At 54.6% G+C, this 25,977-nt stretch overlaps 6 protein-coding genes across 6 annotated transcripts; 2 read left to right on the top strand and 4 right to left on the bottom strand.

The window, feature by feature from the left end:
* Positions 1 to 398: 398 nt before the first annotated feature.
* Positions 399 to 5,013, bottom strand: GMORB2_6542 (uncharacterized protein; the record flags this gene model as incomplete). The annotated part of the gene is made up of 4 exons (XM_035468512.1): positions 399 to 404; positions 516 to 576; positions 2,292 to 2,334; positions 4,986 to 5,013. The coding sequence occupies 4 exons, from the start codon at positions 5,011 to 5,013 to the stop codon at positions 399 to 401; spliced, it is 138 nt and encodes a 45-aa protein (XP_035321646.1).
* Positions 5,014 to 5,117: 104 nt separating this feature from the next.
* Positions 5,118 to 7,038, bottom strand: GMORB2_6541 (Major Facilitator Superfamily; the record flags this gene model as incomplete). Its single annotated transcript, XM_035468511.1, has 2 exons — positions 5,118 to 6,037; positions 6,105 to 7,038. The coding sequence occupies 2 exons, from the start codon at positions 7,036 to 7,038 to the stop codon at positions 5,118 to 5,120; spliced, it is 1,854 nt and encodes a 617-aa protein (XP_035321645.1).
* A 4,713-nt stretch (positions 7,039 to 11,751) lies between these two features.
* On the top strand, positions 11,752 to 13,477 carry GMORB2_6540 (uncharacterized protein; the record flags this gene model as incomplete). The annotated part of the gene is made up of 2 exons (XM_035468510.1): positions 11,752 to 13,091; positions 13,258 to 13,477. The coding sequence occupies 2 exons, from the start codon at positions 11,752 to 11,754 to the stop codon at positions 13,475 to 13,477; spliced, it is 1,560 nt and encodes a 519-aa protein (XP_035321644.1).
* Positions 13,478 to 14,914: 1,437 nt separating this feature from the next.
* Positions 14,915 to 17,326, bottom strand: GMORB2_6539 (Spc97 / Spc98 family; the record flags this gene model as incomplete). Its single annotated transcript, XM_035468509.1, has 1 exon — positions 14,915 to 17,326. One exon carries the CDS (start codon positions 17,324 to 17,326, stop codon positions 14,915 to 14,917), a length of 2,412 nt encoding a protein of 803 aa, XP_035321643.1.
* A 906-nt stretch (positions 17,327 to 18,232) lies between these two features.
* On the bottom strand, positions 18,233 to 20,031 carry GMORB2_6538 (uncharacterized protein; the record flags this gene model as incomplete). Its single annotated transcript, XM_035468508.1, has 3 exons — positions 18,233 to 19,089; positions 19,213 to 19,909; positions 20,014 to 20,031. The coding sequence occupies 3 exons, from the start codon at positions 20,029 to 20,031 to the stop codon at positions 18,233 to 18,235; spliced, it is 1,572 nt and encodes a 523-aa protein (XP_035321642.1).
* Positions 20,032 to 22,274: 2,243 nt separating this feature from the next.
* GMORB2_6537 (L-histidine Nalpha-methyltransferase / hercynylcysteine S-oxide synthase) lies at positions 22,275 to 25,687 on the top strand (the record flags this gene model as incomplete). Its single annotated transcript, XM_035468507.1, has 8 exons — positions 22,275 to 22,469; positions 22,544 to 22,683; positions 22,806 to 23,038; positions 23,131 to 23,221; positions 23,501 to 24,511; positions 24,601 to 24,676; positions 24,739 to 25,118; positions 25,252 to 25,687. The coding sequence occupies 8 exons, from the start codon at positions 22,275 to 22,277 to the stop codon at positions 25,685 to 25,687; spliced, it is 2,562 nt and encodes an 853-aa protein (XP_035321641.1).
* Positions 25,688 to 25,977: the final 290 nt, after the last annotated feature.

Below are 25,977 nucleotides of genomic sequence, written 5' to 3'. Positions count from 1 at the left end.
GGGAAAAGAGGAACAGAGTCTACCGAGTCTTCCAAGAAGAAGAAGAAATAGAAGCTACAAATTTGCCGAGGAAGAAGGAAAAGCATGTTGCAAGAGAGAAAAAAACCCATATTCGATTGCTAGCAGCTAAATACATCAACAGTACAGCAGACAGAATCCAAGCCTGTTCCTATTGTAGTATTTTTCTCTACCCGTTCGAAGATATGAGAGTCTCCTCGCTGAGATACAAAGAAAAAAGAAGACCACGCCGAGGGCCGGATCCTATCCGTCCTTTCGTCGGTCACGTCATGGTCGAGGTGTCGCTGTCTCTCGTTCCATCACGGGCCTCGAGAGCTCTTGGGCAGACGGACACGGTCTGGATAGGATGGGGCGGGGTGGTGGTGTTTGGCAAGGAATGTTTAGTGCTGTCGTGATGTCAGTTTACCATGTTCATATATCCTCATACGCTTGGCTGCTGGTGAAGAAGAAAAGAGAGGTTTTTTTTTGGGGGGGGGGGGGATCTGGTTGAAACTCACGCCGCAAGAGTCGCACTTGCAGGCATCGCAAGAGCCGGCGCAGTTGCAGGTGGCGCAGGTGCTATGAGAACCAGGAGTCAGTATCGTACAGATGCCCCTTGGAACAGTCACATGGTGAGAGAGATCAAATACCAGGGAGACATGATGATGATTTGTTTGGGGGAGGGGGTGTTGTTGGTCTTGGGTGGTTTCTGATGAGTCTTTGTCGGGCTGAGAAGATGTGTGCTGGAGAAGAAGAGGAAGGGAAGGGAGAGGAGAATGAAGAGGAGGGAGGGAGAAGATGGCTACTTATAGGCGTTTTTAGCTGGGGGTTTAAACAGAGCAAGACCTCACGAGACTTTTCTCTCTCTCTCTCTCTCTCTCTCTCTCTCCTATCCTTCTCTCTATCTCTCTGTTGTCCGTCCGTCCCTCTGTACGATACCGTTGACATACACCTTACAAGTGGGACCTCTGGGGGGGAGAGAGAGAGAGAGAGAGAATAGTAAACAAGTAAATAAATAATAATAAAGATACCATCCTCATGCGTGGTACTGCATCCGTATGTACGACAGAAGTATATGTACGAGTACGAGTACATGTGCAGATCGCATGAGCGGATCAGCATAGTCCAAGCCGCAGGGATCCCCCCCCCCCAAAGGAGGTATCAGCATGGGTATGGTGTCGGGAGCGAGATGGTGATTCGTGAAGAGGAGGACATGTAAATCATTCGATAAATGATTAAATGGAGAGAAGAGAGGGTATAGCTTCGGGGACAGAGGCTGAAACCAGTATAAGTCGTGAAGAAACGGGCCCTTTTTCTACAGAATTGGCCGTGACGATACCAAAAGTATACCTCGCGGTCCACCTCTCCTATATGATATGTATACGTATTATATATACTGTTATATGTATACAGATACATGTTATATATAATGTCAGAACTATCTCCCACACTCGTGACTTGACCAGACTAAACGGATGGAAGGGATAGGACACGTCCCCATGAGGTTCCAAGGTCCGTGATCAGGTGGGGGGGAGGAGACGTGAGACGTGCGGAAAGCTTCACTCTTGGCTCTCGGCTTCTCTGTTCGTTCTCGGAAGGATATGAGGAGGAAGGGTGACTGGCTGTGATGTTACTCCGTCTCTCGTGGAACGGAGAGTAGCATATGATACGCTCAACTTGGACATGCGCAGAAAAGAGTGATACTATAGTCATGCCTCTGTTGGACGTCCCACATACACACACACACACACAAACGACGACGGAAGAAACGTCGCCCCCCTTTTCTCTCTCCACCTCATCGAGAACGGCCCGTCCGAGTTAGCGCCTATACCCTGTCTGATGTCTTTCCCCTTTTTTTTTCTTCTCTTTTTTGCGGTTTTTTGGTGGGAAGACTTCCTATTTCGGGTAATAGAATCCTTCTTCCTACCAGGTTGAGTGCGATGCTCGTACAGACATGTCATCACCACCAGTTTTGCCAAGACGATATCACCCTGCAAGTTTTGTGGTGGAGCATTCAGGGAAGACGATGATGTATATGACATGTATATATATATATATCTGTGTGTGTGTGCCTATAATATATGAGAGAGAGAGGCACACACACATACCCACACACACACACACACATAGAGAGAGAGAGAGAGAGAGAGAGATGGAGAGAGGGAAGAGAAGAGTATTCCCGTCGACGGTAATAGGGTGTGATAACGTGTAGGCCACATACATACACATACACATACACGCACGCACACACGCACGCACGCACACTTCATGCTGATCCCATCACTGATCTTCACTAGGTGCTGGGACCAAGGTCGATGACCACTTGGCTGGATGGCACTGGGTGGGAATGGTCAGAGAGCATGGCCCAGTTGGCAGAGCCCCCCCCATCTGCCCAGCAGGTTTCCTTCCAACTCATCTGACACGAATCCACCGTGCGGGGTCAGTCCACATGTGCTCGTACCTGTGATGTCGTCCGGCCCACTCGACGACTTCCTCGCCCCTCCTCCCCCCCCCCCCCCCCCCTCCCCGATGGAGGAAACCATACCGAGCCCTGGTTTTCTCTCGGAGGGAATGCTGTGAAACCTCTGGAGTCGAGACGGGGAGAGAGTATCATGACACGCACACGCGCACGCACATACATACCGGTTTCGTGTAGGCCTGTTGTGTGTGTACACGACATCCGTGTCTGAGCAGACATTCCTCTCCCCACGTCTCTTCCCCGTCACCCGAGGTCGACCCCGAGGTCGACGTTGTTCGACCGTGAACCCCGACCGAAGAGAGTACTCCAGTCCGATCAGCCGCGCCCGATCTCCCAACCCCTTCCAGAGGCAGGGGAGAGGAGCAGGAGTGAATAACAGGAAATAGAATCCGTCTTCCATCAGCTGTCCAGGTGGGGGTCATCTCGGCTAACGCCCGTCATACCTTGTACTCTCCTTCAGGTGGTCATGGGAAGGAGTACCTATATCATGCAACGAGCAATAAAATAAGATAAAAGTAGCGTGATAAAGCAAACACTCACTTTCCTTACGTAAATGGAAGATGATGCACCACAGATTCGTATATCTGGAACATGGCGGATCGCAGTAGAGAGCAAAAAAAAAAAAAAAAGGCCATAGGAGCTTAGCAAGCAGAGAGGGAGGGGAAAGGGGGGGGGAAGGGGAGACCTGAGAAAAGCCTCCGAGGACATGCTCGTTCGATAGAACCCGACCTAATGAAACCCCCACGGTCATAATGAAAGGGGCGGGGAAAGGGAATGGAGGGGCGAGGGGGGGGGGCATGATACAAAGAGGAAAAGAAAAAGAAAAAGAAAAGAAAGAAGAGGAAAAGGCTTGTTAGCCGCTGAGAGCGATGATAAATAAGAAGAACCGACTGGTCAGGAGATGTTCTGCGTCCAGCAAGGGGGAGGGGGAGGGAGGAGGGGAGGAGGGGGGAGGCCAGTGGCGACGTGAGTTGGGCGTGTGCGGATCATGGACATTGAAGGGAAGGAAAGAGAGGGGTAGAGGAAAGGAATCTGCCAATCTTTCTGAGGCATTATAATCACCAGATATGGCATGGTACGTGAGATAGCATGGGCTGTGTCCCCCGGGATGAAGAAGAAAAAAAACCTTGTTCCGAGAGAAAAGTCAGAGAGGGTCGGAGAGATGGACGGAAGAGGAGTGTCGGTCTTTTGGGGAGGTAGGAGATGGCCACTTCTCCTCGTCTTCTTCTTCTTCTCTCTCTTCTCTCTCTCTCCTCTCTCTCCTCTCTCTCTCCTCTCTCTCCTCTCTCTCCTTCCTCTCTCTCCGTTCTCTCCTTCTCCTTTCTCTCCTCCTCCTCCTCTCTCTCCCCCTTCTCTCTCTCCTCCTTTTTTTTCTCTCTCAAACTCCCTCCCTCTCTCTAAAAAAATGTCTTGCTCATGACTCTTCACTGTGTGTTTAGTCGTGAGAGGGAATCTGGAGATGGTGTTTTTTTTTTCTTCACGGATGAGGAGGAGGAGAAGAGGAAAGGGGGGGGGAGAGAGGGAAGCCACTCGACTCTTATATACCCCATCCTCCCTTCCCCCCTCCCCCTTTCCTGGCTCCGTCTTCTTCTCATATCTTGCATCTTCCAGACAATGGTTGGGAACATTTCAGGATTGACCACACCCTTTTGAATAGAAAGGACGGAGAGGGGGGTCGAGACACCATCACGGATGGTTCAGAGGGTCCGTGGCATGGTCGTCGTGGCCCTTTGTTGGCGAATGAAAGTCGCCGTCATGTCGCTCCTGCGCACCTTGATGGCCAGATACGTCCATCAGGGTTCTCGTTCATCAGGTGACCGGGGCATCATCAAACTCGGTCCGTAGGATCGGATCGTAGGGCCGAGGAGAAGAGCGTGCTGTCGAGACGGTGATTCCGGCAGGATATCGTAGATTATCGTCCTCGATGATTTCTCCCTTCCTTCTGTCAGCCATGGTGTCGTCGTCTCCTGAAAACCCGGTCCCGTGTTGCCTACAAAGATTGATATTACGTGCATACGGCCCAGACATACTGCATCTGCGACTGGCATACCCTGTACCCAGCTCCATACCGGCTCGGCCACGATGAGCAACGTGCCGGGAAGAGAGGGAAGGGAGCCGGAAGGAAGCCGGAAGGGAGCTCATTGATGATGCGAATTTGATCAGGCAGTAAGGCGCGTGGGCCTTCCTCTGCTGCCAGCTTTGCAAGAATACGAGAGGGGATCTTTCAGACGTCGTGTATAGATAGATAGATACCGTTCTCCTCTATCCCTCTTCCCCCCCCTCCTACCTCTTCCCTCTTCTCTTCTTCTCTTCTTTCCCTTGATCAGGGATAGACAAGAGCAGCTCGATCACAGGGGAGGGCTTGTCCAACGTATGAGCAGCAGATGCCAGAATAGGAGAGTCGGCACAACGATGCTCCAAAGTGTCCGTCTTCAGGCGCTCCTTCTTCCCCTTGAACCGGATACGATGCTCCTTCCCTCCGTCCTATTTTTGACTTCATATGACTCACGGGCCAGACAGCAGTACGCGACTGCCATGCACACACAAACATCTGTTCATTTTTTATTTTATTTTTTCGATGGAAGAAACGAAAGAAGAGAACAGAGACGAAAATAACGTAAGATAGAAAGCTAGACGTCGTCTACTTCTCATCGTATACCGAAGCCTTGGACCATTTATATCTCGCCCTTATCCTCTTACCATAGATGAAAAACACGTACGGTACCGGTATCAGCAGAGTGGCGAACCCGCCCATGATGGACATGCCCGGTCCGATGCCGATGTTGTGGTACATCGGACCGACGACCAGCGGCAGCGCGGCCGCAAAGACGGACCGCAGAAAGGTGTTTGCAGCCACGGCAGAGGCGGCGTTGGCCTGGAACGTGTCGACCAGGTAGTTGAGGGCGGCCTGGAAGAGGGTGAAGAAGCCGGTGCCGAACAGGACGAAGCCGATGCAGGGGATGATCCAGTGGTACTCGGCATCGGCCGTCCAGCCGGTGACGAACTGGCCGGCGCTGAAGAGGACGGCGCCCACCATCATGGGTGGCAGTCTCCGCTCGGGGACGGGCCTGTTTCCGGCGGCCCGGTAGGCCTTGGTGTAGTGCTTCTGGTTGAGGAAGTTGACGCCGCAGCCGAGGAAGACGCCGATGAGGATGTTGAGGAAGACCAGGGAGGCCACGAACGGGTTCCAGCCCCGGTGCTCGGCAAAGATGATGGGGATGCCGCCCAGCTGCATGTACAGGATGCCGTAGCAGAAGCTCGCGTACAGGGCCACCAGGAAGCAGATGGGCGTCGTCAGCAGCTGCACCGGACGCACCAGGAACTTCTTGGCCATCTCGGCGACGCTGACGTCCCACTCCTCGAACCGGGCATGGAGCGCCCAGTTCCCCGACTCGAAGCGCAGCCGCCGCGCCTTGTACACCAGCAGCACGGGCGGGTAGCTCTCGTCGATGAAGATGACGCCGACGACGAGGACGGCCGCCTGCAGCATCCCCGTCAGGTACTCGGTCCAGCGCCAGCCGAGATCGTCTTGCTGGACGACGGCGGCAGAGACGATGGGGCCTGGTCCAGGTCAGCCACGGGGGGGGGGGGGGGGGGGGAGAAGAAGACGGCAGGTCGACGTGCTCACCTATTACCGGGCCGGTGACGACAGCCAGCGCATATCCCATGAGGGCCACGGCACGCGTAGACGCGGTGAACAGGTCGCCGAGCACACCGCCGGTATTGCTGACAGGTGCCGACGAGAAGTAGCCGGCGAAGAAGCGGGTGATCATGAGGGTCTGGAGGTCCTTGGCCGTGGCGCTCCCGAAGCTGAAGAAGACGGACACCAGCATGGGCAGCATGACGGCCGGTCTCCGGCCGTAGACCTCGCTCAGCGGGGCCCAGAGCAGCGGTCCCACGCCGAAGCCGAGGAGGAACAGGCTGGTGCCCAAGGTGGCGACCTGGCGGCCGACGCCGAACTCGTCGGCCACCTGCTCCGTGCCGGCGGCGTAGGCCGACGATGCCCACGTGGCCGACATGGTGATGAGCCCGTACAGGCCGGTGGTGACCACCTTTTTCCACGTCGCCCAGTTGAGGGGGTGGTACGGGTCGTCGGGACCGTCAAAGTCGACGACGTGATCCGGCGACGTCGGCCACGCCATCAGGGGGTGGGTGAAGCCTGGCCTGGGTCGCGACCGGATGCGCGACAATATGGACTCGGGTCGGGACACGGAACGGTCCACGGCCGTGCCGATTCCTCTTCCTCTCCCTCCTCCTTCCCCTCCTCCTCCTCCCACGACGCTGCCGAGGATACTGCCGGGGAGAGCCGCTCGGGACAGGCTCTTGCTCCGGCTGTGGGAGCGGATCTCGCGCATGGTGGGTCGGTGGCCATCGTTGTTCTCCTCGTCGATCAATCCACCGCCGTCGAGTTCATCCGGATCACGGTCAGTGGTGGCGCCTTCATCGTCATCCGCTGGGCTGGACGGTATCGTTGCCGGTTTCTCCACGTCCGGCTCTATGGATTCCTCCCGTCTTCGTCCCCGTCCCCGAGAGACTGGACCTTCGGCATCGGAGCCGTTCATTCGGTCGTTGTGTGCCTATCTCATGTGCACACATGTACGTGTTGTGTTGTTTTGCGTGCAAGTCTCTTTTTTTTTTTGTTTTTTTTTTATCCTGGATGTCTTGCTCTCTCTCTTTCTTTCTTTCTTTATGTCACCGTTTTGTTTTCTCTCTCTCTCTCTCTCTCTCTCTTTCCCGAAAGAAAAAAAAAAAAAAAAGAAGAAGAACAAAAGGAAGAGAATGGCCCAAAAGACGTATGCACATACACCTCTCCACTTTTCGCTACTCCTCTCTGGAGTTAAGACGGCTTTACCGGATTGGAACTCATCCATCGTCCCGCGTAAGGTCTCCGGTCCGGTCTTCGGAGAGTGGGCTACCCTGACCTGACAACCGGCAAGTAAGACGCCGAGCATTTGTCAAGACCATTCTATCCATACCCCCCCAGCTTCGCTTGATTTTTCGTGGAGAGGTTGAAGCGATATCATCAATTCTGGTGAGAATTTCCGACAAAGCATCATATTATATAACATCCTAATCCGCCGTCATTCTTATCCGACATCGCACCGGTCCATCTCCTATCTCGATTGCAAGTTTCTGCTCTGTCAACGAGCCGAGTTTGCCGGACCGCGGGCGGGATTGACTCTTCTCTTTTCTCTCCTCTTCTCTTCTTCTTTTCCTTTATTTTATTCTTCTCCTTTCTTTCATTCTTTCTTCTATTCTTTCCCTCTCCCCATTTGAATGGGGAGAGGCTCCGCTGTCCGGGGTCAGAGCGGTTCATCCATCGATTTGTGTGTGTGTGTGTGTGTGTTTGTGTGTCTGATCTCGTCTGCGCTCTCGGTCTCTCTCCAGAGTCTGGAGTTGTTCGTTATAAAGATGGAGAGCAGGGATTGGGATGGCCACATGGGACGTCGGATAGATGACGGTATCTCAGATATACGGTGAGTCTGTAATATATATATATACATATATTTACATGTATTACATGTATTGACACATTTATAAATATATGAGCATGTGGCATGTAGCATGTATTCATATTACATGTACGGATCAGACTTGGCCTGCTGATCTGTTACCTCGTCTTCTTTCAGTTTCCGTCGGTTCAAGGGACCACCAGGATGGCAATTGGGGATGATCGGACTCGATTGGCATGCCGTCGTCTAGACTTGCCCCAAGGGGGGGTTGTCGACGGCGAGGGAGTCGACGGTGATGTTGTCGCATTAGGATACATGCATGGCACTCATCATATCTCCCCCAAGATGATCCCGCGGATCCGTACAGTTGACAGCTCTCTTTTCTCTCTCTCTCTCTCTCTCTCTCTCTTTCTCTCTCTTTCTTTCTTCTATTCTCCAACATATATGACGAATACGACCCTGACTCGTCGTGCATATCGTCATAGTAAGGAAAAATGGTCATCATTGGGAGTTGATGAGTTGACCTGTATGTAGAGGGGGTATCGTAACATATATACTGTGCATATTAATTCCCTTTTCTAGACACTTTGGTCGACATGGCTCAACGATTGATATCACTGCTCAACGGATCTCTTTCCCTATCTTTCCATCTTTTCGCTGATTCACATGTCGAGGATAGTCTATCGAGTATGTATGTGTGTATGTGTGTGTGTGTGTGTGTGTGTGTGTGTGTGTGTCATCTGAGAAAAGCATGGGAGCAAAACTGAAGGGTTTGAGCGAGGCAGCTTCCAACACATCTCGGTGGTGTTCACCACATTCAGCTGTGACGGTTGGTCGAAACGTCTGCTCATGACGGTCGGGTGAATAAGGTCGCACATGCATGTTATAAGTATCTACTGATCAGTAGTACAATAGGGAGGAGGAGGAATTGTTAGTTCTCGACATGTCGAAGAAGAGTTGTAGAAAATATTTGAAGATTTTTCTTTTCTTTTCTAAAAAAAGAAAGAAAAAAAATAAGACTATCGAGGGATTCTGTTGATGAAGCTATATCTCTCCTTACGGAGAGAGATGGCTATCCTCTGAACGAGACGGACCAGCCTCATCGAGTACGCATAGAGGCCATAACATGTAAGGAGAGGTAAGGGCGCTCGTACCCTTTCTCCTTCTTCTTCTCCTTCCAGTCTAGCCTCATCCTTCCCGTCCAGAGGGGAAGAGAACAAGAAGGAAAGATATGGCCGTCATAAGAGGTTGGGTCGTGGCACGGTTGGGTGTCAATGATGTGAGAGATTGGATCAACCGCGGACAGCTGTACGGCTATCATCAGCAGCAGCACAAGAGTCGTGAAGAAGGCGGATCACGAATGATAAGATACGTGGATGATAGTATTATATATGTACGAGGATTATAATGCATTCTATTGCACGTCCCATCAATCATCATCGCGATTGGTCGGTCAGAGACGCACATCTATTGATTTATTACATCATGGCTGGCTCTGCTGTCTGAGCCCGTCCCTCTCCTCCCTCTTTCTTCTCTTCGTTAGACCAGAATGTCAGTCAGATGATGTGTGTATTCGTGTCATGAGTATGTGTATGCAGTACTATATGCGTGTTATCGCTACAGTATTATAATACATGTACATTACGTATAGTATATATTATGATAACAGTACAGATACAGATTAATATGCGGTGATATGGATGAAAGACGGAGGAGGATCAAAGATGCGAATACCGGGTAGGTAAGAAATGTCTATAATCATCTTGACTTGGAGGGGGGGAAGGTGAAAACGAGGCGGGTAAAATCGGAAGTTGCTATTGGAGATGCTATTGGACGGTTTTTTTTATTAAAAAAAAAAATAGAAGAAAAAGTGAAGTGCAAAAGAAGTTAAAGAGAGAGAAGGAGAGAGAGAGAGAGAGAAGGAGAGAGAAGGAGCGACGGTCGCGATTGCTAATCCCGCAATCAGGAGATTTCCTTCCTGGACTACGCCGCTTTCCGCCTTTCGCCTCTTTGCATCCTTCACGATGTTGCTTGGCCCGTCACGTTCCGTTCGTATGCCAAGCATAGGCCACCATCATCATCGTCATCATCATCAATCCTCAATATCCTCATCATCAGACAAACGATATCGTCATCGTCCGTTTGCCGTCGATGCTGCCATCAATATTTCTCATCTATCATGCTCGCGGGACCGGCAACCAGATCGATATGATTATGATAGAGGTGGAGGAAGAGGGGTTCCACTGACAACACCGACGTTGGACGCCGCATAATATATCATTTCTATCATTACAGACTGTCACAGAGAGTGAGCATGAGAGAAGGGGAAAAAAAAAAGAAGATGGGGAAAACGGACGTCATTACACAACAGCACCTCGACCCTCTTCTCTCTCTCTCTCTCTCTCTCTCTCACCCACACACACAGAGAGATAGATGTCCTGGCAAGAGATAGACAAGAGACCCGGTACGGGTACTTGTACGGGTACCCTGCATTTGCTGCTCCGTGCACTGCAGACATCATTTGTGCCCAGCGACGACGGATAGAGCCAACCGCAACCTGCAGCAGAAGGAGTCTGGCACTCACCCATAGGGACCAACCAGAGAGACAGAGTCAGCTGCCCGACGAGACGAGACGCACACACACACCAGTGGCGTGACGTTGGAATCTGGACCTGACCCCCGCGATAGCTTGGCAGGTTGCCGCAGTCTCTTTCTTTTTTTCCCTTTTTTTTCTTTTTCTTTTTTTTTTCTTTTTCCCTCTCCTTCTCTCCCAGACAGGCCAGTCCGAGTTCAATCCAGTAATATATGCACGCCTTGCATTCCTGCATTCGTCCATCCGGGCCACCCCCCTTCAGCACACTCAGACGACTCGGACAAGGACACGTGCACGCTCCCATGGTACCGGCAATGATTTGCTCTCCTCGCCGTTGTGTCGCGCGTGGGGCCCCTGCCGCACCCGAGGAGCAAGGTCTGGGTACCGTCGTGTGTCGGTAGCGGGGATAGGAAACGATATGCCCGTCCGTCACTCGATGAGTACCACGCACACCCAAGCATTGCGCCTCTTTTCTATCTATCTCTCTCTCTCTCTCTCTCTCTAACCCCGGTTCACTTCACTGCTGCCGAATATTGCTCGTACTGGTAGTGGCATTGCAGTATATTACCGTCTGCATTGTACGAGTACTGTACACGGACATTCCGAGTATTGCGAGCGTGCACCTCCATTACTCGTTTCGGTCGCATCCTTAGCACTCAACTGCGACGTAGTATCATGCGCCTCTCTCCGCTCTGCCTCTGACTGCTGGCCCTCGGTCTTGGTGCCTGGCTCCTCACCCACCACCCAAGACTGCGGTCCGGTCCCCTAGTCCGCTTGCCGGTCTTTTAATGGTCTCTGACCCGCCTGCATCCATCGTGAATCACCTTGCGACGAATCCAGTACTGCTCAGTGTCGACCGCCGTATTCTCTCTTCCCCATCTTCCCTGACGAGACCCTTTCTGCCTGACGACGTCTGCCACCTGTCCCATGTACTGATATCTCACCATCACAACTCACCTCTCGATTCGCACTGCCTAGATATATCCTCCCACCTCGACCTCCCATCTCCTTACCATTGCCATCTCTCCCTCCTCCCCTCTTACACCGAACAGACAGACACACAAGACAGACACACACACACACACACACCACACACAAAAGACACACACACCACACACACACAAACACGCAGCACATACAGACGCAAGCTGTACATGCGCGGATAGCTAGCCCCTCACCTGCTACCATCTCGCCAAGCATCCGTACCCTGTCCTAGCAGCAAGAACATCATGGCTACCCACGCTGCCCTTGGTCGGCATCCGACATCTACATCAGACCTCTGCGACTCGTCGTGCTCCGGCCCATCCTCCTCCTTCTCATCATCAGCATCTTCTTCCTCAGCCGACAGCGGCTCCTCCCTTCCTTACGAGTCTCGCCCCGTCGACCCGTTAGCACAGTCCGGCAAGAGCCTGAGGAGGGTAGCAAAGCACGTGGAAGAAGAGGACGTACAGGGAGAAGGAGAAGAAGGAGAAGGAGAAGAGGAGGGAGCGGAGGAAGCGGCAATGCCGCAATCACCAGCTCACCTCTCTGGTCTATGCCAGCAGCTGCCTTCTACCTCGGTAGAGACGTACAACTCCGTCTTCTCGGACTCGGCTTCATTTGCCGTCGTCGACGACGAAGAGGCCGGTGCCGACGCCTCCCACGACCACGGCCGCGCCGATACCATACCGGCCCCCACAGAGGACGACATCCCCCCGGTATTACCAGAGTACCGCGCCTCCATCATCGACCCCCACGTCAGGCCGTCCACGCCCGACACCTTCTCCCACCTGTTCCCGTCGCTGGACCGTCTCTCGATCCGGCACGACGACCTGACCCCGGACGGCAACATGAACCTCCGCGTCGACGTCCTCGTACCCCGCAGCGGCCGCCACCCCGTGACCGTCCAGCTGTTCCACCTCCGCATGCAGGACCTGGCCCGCCGCGAATTCTCGCTGCGCCGGTACTGCCGCGACTCGGGCCGCGAGGTGTGCAGCTCGAAACGGGCCTACGCCCAGCCCCGTCCGGTCTCGCGCCCGGCCATCCAGCGGTCCGTCTCGTCGGCCATGAACACGCTCCGGTCACCCTTCCAGCGGTCGAGCAGCAGCAGCAGCAGCCGGAGCAGCGCGTCCTCGTCGAAGCGGCCGTCGACGGGGTCCAGCAGCATCGCCTCCACCTCGTGGGACGCGGCCTCGATGCGGTCGATGCGGATACGGACCGACTCCTGGTCCGGCGACAGGCCGCCGCCCCCGGCCTCGAGCCTGGTGCCGACAGACTCCATCAAGCTCGAGTTCAGCAACTACGCCCGCATCGACATGACCCGGAACCGAGGCCGCCACTCGTCCATACGCTACGACTTTGACTGGTGGGACCACAGCTACTCGTGGAAGCGCGTCTACGATCCCAACCTCGGCACCACCTCGTTCCACCTCGGCCGCGACGGACGCGGTCAGACCCCCGTGGCCCACATCACACCCGAGGTGAGGAGTCCGAATCAGGTCGAGGAGGACGAGTGGGCTGGCGGTTGGATTCCGCCATGTCACATGTGGATCAGTGATGAGCGTCTGTTAGAGGAGAATGATGTAGCTGAGTGAGTTTTTTTTCTTTTTTTCTTTTTTTCTTATATCCTTTGCATCTTTCTCTTTCCCTCTTCTTCCTCTCTCTCTCTCTCTCTCTCCCCCTCCCCCTCTCCCTCTCTTCCCCTTCTTAACCTCTTCTCTTCCTAAAACATCTGGCTGACCTCGAGACCCCAAAAGCATCATCATCGCCACCGGTCTCATCGCCCTCGTTGACGACTGCATCAAGGACAGATGGCACGTGAAGAAGCCCAGCCGATGGGCCAACCGTGCCATGACCATGGACACGCACGCCAACATGACGTCGCGATCACTCATGAAGGGAATCTTTCACCGTAGACACTCGCAGAATTACCGGGGTAGTCCTATCAAGACTGCTCATACTGTGGCTGCTTACTAATGGATTGATTTCCCCCTTTCTGTTCTCTCTCTCTCTCCCCCTCTCTCTCCTTCTTCTTCCTCAGACGAATCTCCTCTCCCTCCCTCTTCCTTCCTTATTACCCTTCCTACCTTGCCCAATCCAAGATGCAAAAGACGAACTTTACTCACGGTGGCATATAACCACAGTGAAGCAATGAGTCCTGGATGTTTTCTTTCACTCTCTTCGAAACGGAACGGAAGACGGTCCACTGTATATCTTGCATGATTCTACCTGACACCGGGACTTCCCCCCCTCCCCTTTTTTTTTTCGTCCTTTTCCTCTTCTTCAATTTCTACCATCATCTTCTCTCATCGAGACTTATTATTTCCTGGTTTCTGATCAAACCACGACGACTTGTTGGGCCCATTCTACTATTTTCATTTCTATTTCCATCTCTCATCACACTTTCCATCTTCTCCTATTTCATTTCACCTTGTCTCGTTCATTATACCTTCTTTTCTCGTTGACGACTTCTTTTTTTTTTCTCGGTCTTCTTTAACCATGACTACTTCTAGTCAATTTTTTTCTTTACTATTTTTAATTACTTAGTAGTATTACTATTACTTGGTCGTCGCTACTTGACTAGCCCTTTTTTTTCCTCTCTCTCTTTTGTTTTTGGACATGTCCTAGCGGTCTTTCATGCATCTCTTTTCGAATGAAACTTTTTTTTTTCTTCTCTTGTTTTCTTGGTCTTCACTGTTTGCCTTAGGCTGCCAGATGCGGCCGGAAGAAGGGATGACCCGGTACCGGGGTTGTTGCCTTAGGATGACTTGGCAAACATATATATGTTACTATCACGAAGAGAGTCATCCTAGAAAAATACAACTATCGATAATGACAACCGTAAAGGCTCTCCTTAAAGAAGGAGCTAATGCACCTGTAATATCGTACGGTGGAGATAAAAGGAAGAAAGACGATACCAACATTCACCTTTTCTTGACTAATATATTTACCCTTACCCCCCCCCCCCCCCGCTTTTTAGTCAACTTTAATTAGTATTATTTTCTACAGAAGGAAAATGAGAGAGAAAAAGATAAAGAACTAATTAGAGCATGACGTTGTCTTATATAGACATGAACTAATAGTACATGAACTAGTATTTATCGAGAAAAAAAAAGACTCGTCTTATAAAGTTCCATCTGACATCGATTGGTGTTGACTGACACGCTCTTCTTATTGACCATCAATTCGTATTAAACGGTTGACTCTCATCTTTCCTTCAATTTGGTATTATTGAGTAGTAGTAGTAGACTCATCATTTTTTTAAAAAGAAATTTACATCAATCAGTATCAAAACACTTGACTACTCATTTTTTCCTAATTTTTATTTTGCGTGGATCGATATCAATGACTCCTCTTATTGATTCATCTTCAACATAATACATCTCTGATCAATCATAATACATGCTAATGATACTAATACTCAACTTCCCCCACGGTACCCAACCAGCCGCCAAATTCGAGCTTCATCAGCAGCCGGTTGATACCTCCGACCCTGGCAGGTTCGTACCCGGCATACTCACCGCGCATATCGCCGGCCCAGTGACGCGAGTCGGCCGAGTCGGCCGTGGCGTCCACTACGCCATCGCCCTCCCATGCGGCGGCAAAGGTCACGTCCGTCTCCAGATGTCTCAGGGCGGACACGACGTCGGCTATGCCCCTCTTCACCTTGGCCTCGACGCCGCGCATCAAGGCCGTGACCTCTGCCTCCTCGGCGTGCAGGTCCACGAAGGCGTCCACCACGCCAGCGTCGGCCTCGAGGTCCAGGGCCGTGAAGATGGCGTGGAGGCGGTGCGCGTGGGCGACGAGGTGGTCTATGTGCACCAGGAGCGCGTGCAGCGCCGTCGTGTAGCACGGCTGCGTGAGCAGGAGGCGGTATACCAGCGTCTGGAGGTACAGGGCGTGAGCTGTGGATATCGTCTGCGGGTCGTGGTAGGGTGGTCCCTCCGTCTCGGCATCGGAGTCGGAGTTGAGCCATAAATCTTCTTCTTTCTCTTCTTCTTCTTCTCTTCCTTCTTCTTCGACATCTCTCCCCTCTTCTTTCTTGGCAGAGGCGGAGGAGGAAGAGGAGGGACCCGTGAGCCATGCGTGGAATCCTCCCCAGAGACCAGCCACGACTTCAGTCTGGAAGTAGCCTTCCGTCTCGCCGAGGAAGAAGATGGCAGCGCTGGCCGTCGTCCACGAGCTGCGCATCGTCGTCATGCGGGCGGACCAGCGCTGGCGGAGCTCGACGGCGTCTTCGCGCGCTCCTCGGGGCGCCGGGTGGTGTCGGCGCAGGGACGTGATCTTCCAAAGGTCCGTCAGACGTATGTGCGCGCGTCTGATGGAGAGGAGGTAGGCATTTACGCACGAGTAGAGCTCTAGATCGGCAGGGGAGAGGATCATGTCTAGCGGCGACGGGAGATGGATGGACAGCTGGGAGGGTACCGAGAACAGGAGGCTGCCGAAGGGGGACGAGGCCAGGGAGGCGTGGAGGGATTCCGGGGTGACGAGGCCGGTTGTGGACGGTGCTGCTGCCGTTTCCGGCGATGACGGCGGCTTGACTAGATGTAGACGGAATAGATCCCGGGCCAGCTCGAGCTGCTCGTCCTCGTCGGCGTGCTGGCCCTGCAGCGCACCCAGGACAGACCAGGTGCGCGACAGCACGGCGGCCACCTCACCCTCCTTGACGGTCACGTTCCCGAGGCCGCCGTCGCGCGTCAGGCGGTCGGCCCTCTTCCAGCGGTTGCGGTTCCTCTCGTCGGCCTCGTGCGTGAGCGCCATGGCGAACTCGCCGCGTCCGAGGAGGAAGAAGTCCCGGAGGAGCTGGAGCGTCTCTGTCACCCTGGACACGGGCAGCACGCTCTGCAGCATGTTCTCCGACAGGGAGAGGCGGACCGAGGCGATGGCGCGCGAGAAGGCGGCCGAGTCGAGCGGGAACCTGAGCCCGGACAGCTGTGACAGGTTCGACGACAGGTGGTGCAGCCCGCGGCCGCCAGAGTCCATCGTGCTGCGCACCTTGACGTGGTTGAGCGACTTGCCGATGAAGAGCATGGACGAGGCAGAGCGGGCCGTGACAAAGGACGGCAGCAGCGAAGACGCGCAGACGAATTCTTCCATCTTGCCCTCCCCCCCCTCGCCATCGTCATCGTCATCGTCGCCATGCTGCCCTCGCCGCCGCCGCTGCACGAAGAAGTCGTCGGCGCCGAAGCTCGGCAGACGCCCGTAGAGAATCCAGGCAGACACCTGCCTGAGCCAGGCCGTCTCCGCCACCTCGACGAGGCTCATGGCCGTCCTCTCGATGTCGTCATACCCGCTCTGCAGTTCGCTGCGCAGCCTGTCCATGACGGCGGCGGCGTGGCACGCGGGCCCGGGCCTCCCGTCGGCGCCGACGCTCGCGGCCGACATGAACTGCACCAGCTCCCACAGCCAGTCCATCGGCCTCGTCCACCTGCGGAACTCGCCCACCACGGCCGTCAGTGGCACGATGTTGTACGCGCCCACCAGGTCCGCGTCGCCTCGCAGTATGCTCTCCTCCACGTCCAGCACCCGTCGCTGGAAGGCAGAGAGGTGTATCGAGTCGATGGCGGCCGCCACGGCCCGGCAGATGGCCGACGGGTGCGAGTCGGCTATCTGCGCCGTCGATGTCATCAGCCGCACGTGCACGGCGCTCAGGTGCGATACCGTGCCTAGGAGCTGCCGCTCCGACGGGGTGATGCCCGCTGCTGCGCCGCTGTTCGCCCTGACCCCCGCGTCGGCGCCGCCTCCGTCACCCCCCGCTGCTGCTATGTCGTCGCGGAGGAGGGGGGACGGGTGGCCCGACAGGGAGAGGAGGATCTCGTGGAGCATGGTCGCTGTAGTGCAGGGCTGTGTTTTCTTCTTGGAAAAAGAGGATTTCTGTCAGTCAACACCCCCACATACAAAACTAACAGAAAGAGAGTCGAGATATTACCCCTCACTCCTTTCTCCACTCGTCTTGTCCCGTATGTAGTTTCGAATGTCGCGGAAAATGAGAATCATGGATCCAAGAGGCTCTAGTCGACACATCGGCCGCGGTCCAGAAACACACTCAGTTCCGTACGGCAACCGGCCAGCCAGTTGGGGAACAGATTGTATATGTTGCCTTCTCCTCTGAGCTTATGTGGGTCTTCGGTGTAGCTTCTTTCCTTTCTCGTGACCCGCCCGCCATCATCCGCCTTTCTTTCTTATGAGTCTGTTGAGTATTGGCGGTAATATGGGSGGGGGGGGGGGGAAGTAGATGGAGGTTGACGCGGGGGTTTGACGCGACGCGATTGCAATGACGCGGGGCAGGACAAAGTATATTTTCAAGTCTGGTTACCCTGTAGATGAAATGACGTCGTTTTTTTTCTTAGGGAGGGGGGGAACGGAGGGGAGGGGAGGGGCGGCATATGACGGGATGACATTTATCAGGAAACAAATCATCGTGTTTTACGAATAGAAGCATTACTATTGTTATTGATTACCATGCTATCTGAGGCCTTGTAACTAGACTCGCCAATACTAGAACTAGAAGCTGTCCTGCAGCTGTCTTGTAGATTCATCATCTGTCTGAGCTCTTGTACGGAAACATCAAGATCTAACAGAATGCGTACATCTGTTCTCGCATTGCGCTACTCATACTCGTAGAGAAAAAAAAGAAAAAGAAAAAAGGAAAAAAAAAAAAAAACCCTAACTCTTTGTAAGTAGAAACACAATCCAAACGAAGCACACACAAAGGTGTATGCGAGCTCAAACCTAGTACGGCGTTTTGCCCTTTCTTGTCGAGCTGCGCCCGTCACTGTAGAGACTGTCATTGTCGCCGTGTACTGTTGCTGCTGCTGCTCCTGGCGTCGATGCGTTCGACGGCCCAGCTCGGCCATCGGAAGGGCTATCGGTACTTCCGCGGACGATGACCTGTCCTCCTCCCTTTACGTTTCCGACAACCATGCCCTTGGCGACGCTCTTGATGATGGCGCGACGAGACACGCCCGTGACGTCTATGTAGACGAGGCCGACGTTCTTGACTCCACCGCCGAGGTGGTCGGCCACGGTGCCGGCCTCGGGACCCCAGCGGTGCCCGACCATGGTGGTTACGCTGGATGACGTGCCGACTAGTATGTTGCGGCCGGCCTGCTCGGCGCCGTCGATGACCGTGTTGAAGGCCATGAGGCTCTTGTTCAGGACGCCGGGCTTGTACGAGTCGATGGGGTTGCCGTCCTTGTCGTAGCCGCGAGTGCCGCCATCCTTGCGCCGGGTTATGTTGGCGCCAAAGTTCTGGGCGTATTTGGCCACGGCGCCGACCGTGGCCGCGGACAGGCCGGCGGCCTTGGTGGAGAAGGTGTTTATGCGTCGGATGTGGTCGTGAGTCGTGGGGTTGAACGTCACCGGCTCCAGCCGCTTGGTCGACTTGGTGAAGCTGTCGGCCCCCGCCTGGAGTCCCCGCGTCACCATGTCCGAGGTGGTGATGAGGAGCTGCGACGCCCTGGTGGCACCAGAGACCAGCGTCGACTTCTTGTACGCCGGGTGCATGTGCCTCCCCTCGTAGGATTCGTCCGCAGGGGTGATGGCAATGTTGTGGCTGCCATCCTCGGGTAGGGTGACCACGACGGGATCTGTCGGATGCATATCAGTTCACCAGTCCTTGCCGGGTACGTAGGGGGGACAGCAACGGCAACAGCACACAGGAGAACAGAGAGAGGGGGTGGGAGAGAGAGAGAGAGAGAGAGAGTTCTCACCCTTGGTTCCATGCTTAACCTTGTTGTCCTCGACCACGTTGAAGCCCTCCCCCAGCTCGCCGATGACGCTGCCATCCTCTTCGTTGACCAGGACGATCTGACCCCCGGGCCCACGCGAGCTGCTCGTGCCTCCAACGTATGCCTCCCCGGGGCCATAGTCCCCGGGGTTGTATGGCGGGAGCTCCTCACCCGCAGCCTCACGGGCCTTGGCCACGGCGACCTCGGACTTGGACTGCTTCCTGCTGGGTGTGGCTGCGACGCCTGCCTCGCGGGCCTTTGCGCCGTTGTCGCGGGGAGCCTGGGCGCGCTCGAGGAAGGCGGTGCACTGGGCGAGGATGGTCTCGAACGTGTCGACGTCCTCCTGGACGCCCGGGCGGCTGGTGGCCGAGGGAAACTGGATGCGGGTGAAGGCGCCGCTGTCCGGGCCCATGTCCCACCGCGGAATCAGGTAGCTCGTGGGCGGCTGGTGGTAGATCTGGGTGGTGGCGGGCATGGGGAGGTCGAGCTCGGGAGGGAGGTGGAGGTGGAGGTAGAAGTCTTCCTCCGTGTTGATGCTGGACGGGTCGGCGAATCCCGAAGACGTGGGCACCATGAGGAGAGAGAGGGTCTGGGGGCCCGAGGGTGTCAGGGACTCTTCTCTGCCGTTGATGATTTGGTAGGCATTTATGCCCTCGATGGCATAGAGGAGTTTGGGGTCCTAGAGATTCACACGTCAGCCTTCTTCTCCTTCCTTTCCACCGTTGGGCGTGCTTGTCCTTTCTGGATATGGAACGGAAAAAGAAAGAAAAAGTCTGGTCTTACACTGTGTCCCGGAGCCATTTTGGGCGGCTGGTCGTTCGTGATAGGTAGACGGTCTGACCGCAGATTGGGGAAGGGACGAGGTTATACGCGATAGTAGAAGAGGGGGGGGGGGCAGTATATATGAGGAGGAGGTGAGGGAGAGAAAGAGGATATTTGACAGGAGGACCAAACCCGAGGTCTTGAACAAGCATAGACGAAGGATAGAGAGAGATCAACGATGAGGGATGGCAGGGAGAATAGAATTAAGAAGAAGCATGATAAAACGAATCGTGCAGGAGGACGTGGACAATGCTCAATCCATAATTAGCCGCCAGAAGCGGGCGAGCTCTGGCGCTTAGAACTTGCACAGCCACTTACAGTCATTGATTTGTGTTGGGAGGAGACAAGAACGAGAGAGCTGTGTGATGGAGCTGTGTGATGGAGCTGTGTGGGCTTTGCTCCTACAGCGTATAGAGCCACTGGAAAGCCACTGGAAAGCCGCTGGAAAGCCACTGGCGGACCACTACAGAGTAGATGAATGCACTACAGATCCGTACCCTGTACGCGTGTTGGAGAGCTGGAGAGTTGGGGAGGATGGTTGACGCCACAATTTCGGTTGCGTCGAAGATGATCAACTGCGCCACATTCTTGTCGAATCATGGATGACGATGATGTCACAGTGAAAGTGTCGTCTGATGTCGGTATGTCGACGATAGACCCTCTCATCTTCAGTTTTATTCTCTTCACCTTGTTATTCCTCTCCAGTATCTCCATCTTCCGTTGTACGTTCCGCTGCCGTCCGTACTGCTCTCCTTCTCCCTGCTACACCCAGCCGAGATCAACCCCGCCGCTTCCTGGAATCGGAAGCCGTATACGGCAACATCATCCCGGACGAAGCTGGGCAGAGAGAGAGAGAGGAAGAGAGAGATGAAGGGGGGGATGTCAACTTGTCTACTGGTAGCAAAACAGAGAAGAGAAGAATCGGGAGTTGTTGGGAAATCCCGATCATCTCAGTCTGGCTTCTTCCTCTTCCCAGCTTATTTATATGCGAAGGGTTGCAAAAGAAATGAAAAAATAAAAACCTTCAGGAACAATAAAACCGGTGCGTCATGGATAACCTCCTAAAACCGAACCCACATATGTTCCCCGCCCTGCTGCCAAGTCTCCATGTGTTGGCTCTCAGCTCTCAAGCTGTTAGCTATCACATCCTTCCCCCCAATTGCTACGCGGCAGCATACGAGCAACGTAGGAGCAGGTTCTCATGCATACGACATACATGACCCGTCTTGAGGAGGAAATCCTCTCTGGTCTACGGATTCTGCGGCACGGGACGCCCTTGAGTGGATAACGACGGCCGAGATGTTGTGAGACCCGTGGGGGTCATGCTTGAATTTGTTTTTGTTTTTTTTAAAGGTCGTATACCATTGGAAAGAAGGTGTGGGTTGGGATGGTCAGCCGAAAAAAAAAGTTACTAATATATATAATAATAATAACAGGACGAGAGTCACGAGAGTTTCCGAGAGAAGAGAGAGGAGGAACGGAGAAGACGCAGTACCGACAAGTTACCCGGCTTCTATGTGAAACCGGGTGTGACGCAGCCATGACCTGCATCGTAAACGATGTATCTCTACCACCCAACCTCACCGGGAATATACCTCGACCCTGGTAAGGAGATGGTGTACGCGCAAGTTGGCAAGTTGGGCCTGTGATCATCCGGGGTAGCGTCGCGATTCAAGCCCGACCCGGAGCTCGACAGCTGTAGCTTCCACACCTGCATACCTGTACTTGCAGTGAGCAACAGCTAGTAGATGTAGCAGTTGGAAGCTAGTAGGAGCAACAGTTGATGAGGTGATGGTTGATGGTTGATGGTAGTCGAGTATGTATGACCTTTTGAGTCTTGCCTCGTACCGTCGACGCATGCATGTATTACACATAGTATCATCATATATCGAAGTCCTCATGTGCCTAAGACGTGCACATGCCTCTGCACATTGTTCGAGAAGAGGTACGGAAAGTATACTAAAAGTACACTTCGAGCACTATCACTCTGGAAGAGAATACACTTCTGGGCCAGAGCATGTGCGTGTTCCCCCTTGCGGTCATCATCGACGGCCTTTCATCGTTGACTATATAGAGACTGCCTCCACTTCCATCCCCATTTTCTCCGTCCATCTCCCTCCCCATCCTTGTCTTCGTTTACGTCTTCGTCTTGCTCTTGTCTCTCTCCATACTCCTTCTCATCTTCCCATCTGCAGACGATCCCCCAGCTTACCGTTCCCATAATGCCTGCCGTCAAGCAATTCAACGGTCGAAACGGCCAGCAAGCCGCCTCCTCCACCATCATCGACATCCGAGGTGACCCCGTCGAGATCGACCTCAAGAATGAGATCCTCGCCATGATCAACCCGGAGAACGGCCCCCGCAAGCTTCCCACTCTCCTTCTATACGACATGCGGGGCCTGCAGCTCTTTGAAGATGTATGGAAACTTCAACAGCCACCGGTCCCCCTCCCCCCCCGGCGGTCTTCCTCAGCTCCCGTGATATCACCAAGTCTGACACCCCAGTCCTCAAGATCACCTACCTAGACGAATATTACCTCACGGGCCACGAGATCAGCATCCTCAGAGCCCATGCAAGGGACATTGCATCCAAGGTCCCCTCCGGTGCCATCCTCGTAGAACTGGGCAGCGGGTGAGTCTCGTCCTTCATCCTGCTTGGGGTCATCCATCCACCTTCCAGTGCTCCGACTTACCGGATCAATATATATATGTATATGTATATATATATATATATATATATATGCATGTATAAAGAAACTTGCGCAAGGTCAATCTACTCCTCCAGGCTTTCGAGGAAGCAGAGAAGCAGATAGACTACTATGCCCTCGACCTGTCGCGCGATGAGCTGCAGCGCACGCTCGCCGAGCTCCCCGACTTCAATTACGTCACTTGCCGTGGTCTATGGGGCACGTACGATGATGGGCGTGAGTGGCTCAAGACGATTGATGACCGCCCCAAGTCCATTCTCCATCTTGGATCGAGCATCGGTATGTTTCTGCAACCCGTATAGCGAGGATACACCTAATCCCTGTTGTGAACTGGTGGTACGGGGTCTAACCTGTGAGGGCAATGTGCTCAGGAAACTTTCTCCGCGACGAGGCGGCCAAGTTCCTCTCCGAGTTTGCCGACGTCATGCAACCACAAGACACATTGTTCATAGGAATCGACTCGTGCATTCAGCCTGACAAGGTCTAGTGAGTATTACTATCCGTTCATCCCTCGGGCATACCAATACCCCCCCCCGGTGTGCTGTGACCCAAGCTAACCGCCGTGCGAGCAGCCACGCATACAACGGTATGGACCACCTTGATACCCTGACAAGTGAGAGAGACTAACATGAAGCGCAGACGCAGAGGGACTGACGCACAGGTACGATTCGAAACTCCCTTCTCTACCCCTCCAACCCGCTTGACACGGACTGACCCCCCCCCCCCCCCCCACACACACAGATTCATCCTCAACGGCCTCTCCCACGCCAACACCATCTTCGGCCAGGAAATCTTCCACCTCCCCGACTGGACCGTAGTAGGCGAGTACGTCTACGACAAGGAAGGTGGGCGGCACCAAGCCTTTGTGATGCCGCTGCGGGACGTCGAAGTAATGGGCCACCACATCCCGCGCCTGGAGCGCATCAAGATCGAGCAGAGCCACAAGTATTCCGAGCTCGGGTCCTCCAACCTGTTCAAGATGGCCGGGCTGGACGAGGTGGACCGCTGGACGCGCGGGGACGAGTACGGCGTCCACCAGCTCCGGAGGGCGCAAATCCCCTTCCCTCTCGACCCGGGACGGTACGCCGCCTCCGTCGTCCCCACCCCGGACGAGTGGCGCTCCCTGTGGACAGCCTGGGACACCGTCACCCGGCAGATGCTGCCGGAGCAGGATCTCGCCGAGAAGCCCATCAAGCTGCGCAACGCGTGCATCTTCTACCTGGGCCACATCCCCGCCTTCCTCGACATACAGCTCACCAAGACGACCGGCCAACCCCCGACCGCTCCGGGAGAGGTCTACTACGACATGTTCGAGCGCGGCATCGACCCGGACGTAGACGACCCGGAGAGGTGCCACGACCACTCCGAGCTGCCGTCCGAGTGGCCGCCCGTCGACGCCATCGTAGCCTTCCAGGACCGCGTGCGTGCCAGGCTCCTGAGCCTGTACGGTAGCGGACCCAAGTCCAGGGGGAGCACCACCGCCGCCGGGGACATGCCCAGGCCCGTCGCGAGGGCCGTATGGCTCGGCTTCGAGCACGAGGCCATGCATCTCGAGACCCTGCTGTACATGATGCTGCAGAGCCCCAGGACGCTGCCGCCGCCGCACACGGTCCGTCCCGACTTTGAGAGGATGGCCCGCAACGCGTGCACTGCCAAGGTGCCGAATCAGTGGTTCGATGTGCCTGCGAGGACGATCACCATCGGTCTCGACGACCCGGAGGATGAGGATGACCCGACTCGTCACTTTGGATGGTATGCCACATTTTCGACGACTGTATATGCGGCCTACACGTAACAATACGTCCAAATCAGTCGGTCATCTGACTAACAAGATAATACAGGGACAACGAGAAGCCCATCCGGAAGCAGGCCGTTCACAGCTTCCAGGCCAAGGGACGTCCCATCACCAACCAAGAGGTACATCTCCCCCCCAATCTTCTGCCGTCTTCATATGCATCCTGTACAGAAGTACTGACAAGACGAACAAACCCCAGTACGCACAGTACATGTACGCCACCAAGAGTGACCAGATGCCCGCCTCGTGGACGTGGCAGGAGACAGCGTCACCCGGTAGCAACAGCGCCCGCGCCGACGGCACGAGCAGCGACTCCGATCTCCCCACCTCGTTCGTGCAGGACAAGGCTGTCCGCACAGTCTACGGTCTCGTCCCGCTCAGCCAGGCCCTCGACTGGCCCGTCTTCGCGTCTTACGACGAGCTCTCCGGCTGCGCTGCCTGGATGGGCGGACGCATCCCCACGTTTGAAGAGGCCCGTAGCATCTACGCGCATGTCATTGACTCTCGTCGCAAGAAGAAGATACCAGGCCAGAAATTGGCCGCTACATTTCCCGCAGTGAATGGGTGCGTTCTCTCTCCCTCTCTCTCTCTCTTTACATCATCGCTTCTTCTTCATCCCTCGCAGAGTTCTTTCCCATACTTTGCAAACTCCTTCTCCATCCCATGCAAGGCAACGACATCACTAACTTGCAAGCAGCCACCTTGTCAACAACGGAGTCCAAGAGACCCCGCCAGACCTGATCCCCGCTGCCGTCAATGGGCACGGACCCGACAGCGGAGGAGAAGAGGAAAGAGAGGATGGACTCTTCACGGACCTCGCGGGTGAGAACGTCGGTCTGCGCCACTGGCACCCCGTCCCCGTCACGCAGAGGGGCGACACCTTGGCGGGCCAGTCCGGCATGGGCGGCGTGTGGGAGTGGACTAGCTCCCCGCTCGCCCGGCACGAGGGATTCGCCCCGATGGCCATGTACCCGGGCTACACGGCCGACTTCTTGGACGGCAAGCACAACGTCGTCCTGGGTGGGTCGTGGGCCACGCACCCACGCATAGCGGGGAGGTCGTCCTTTGTCAACTGGTATCAGAGGAAGTATCCCTATGCTTGGGTTGGAGCCAGGCTCGTCAGGGATGTGTAGTTCCAGGCGAATCTCTCCCTTCTCTTTTCGGTTTCTCACTCTCCCTCTTTCCTCGAACAGATATCGGAGATACGGCATGGGTCCAATGGCTGCCATGGTATAGGGTCGTAGCAGAGCACACGACAGTAATTCAGATGCACGATGTTTTCAACACGGGTGGAAATAAAAGGAGTCGTGACCTTACAACGGTTCCGATTCCTTGGATAATGGTTCAATTCTCCGGGTAGTCCCGACTGCTCATGTCTATGTCTATCAGCAATAACAATGCTCTTCTCAGCTCATAGGCGCCC

The sequence above is a fragment of the Geosmithia morbida genome, assembly GCF_012550715.1.
Source record: "Geosmithia morbida isolate 1262 chromosome Unknown scaffold_6, whole genome shotgun sequence".
NCBI classification, from domain to species: domain Eukaryota; kingdom Fungi; phylum Ascomycota; class Sordariomycetes; order Hypocreales; family Bionectriaceae; genus Geosmithia; species Geosmithia morbida.
The sequence above is the reverse complement of the archived record's forward strand: the minus strand, read 5'-3'. Positions and strand labels throughout refer to the sequence as shown.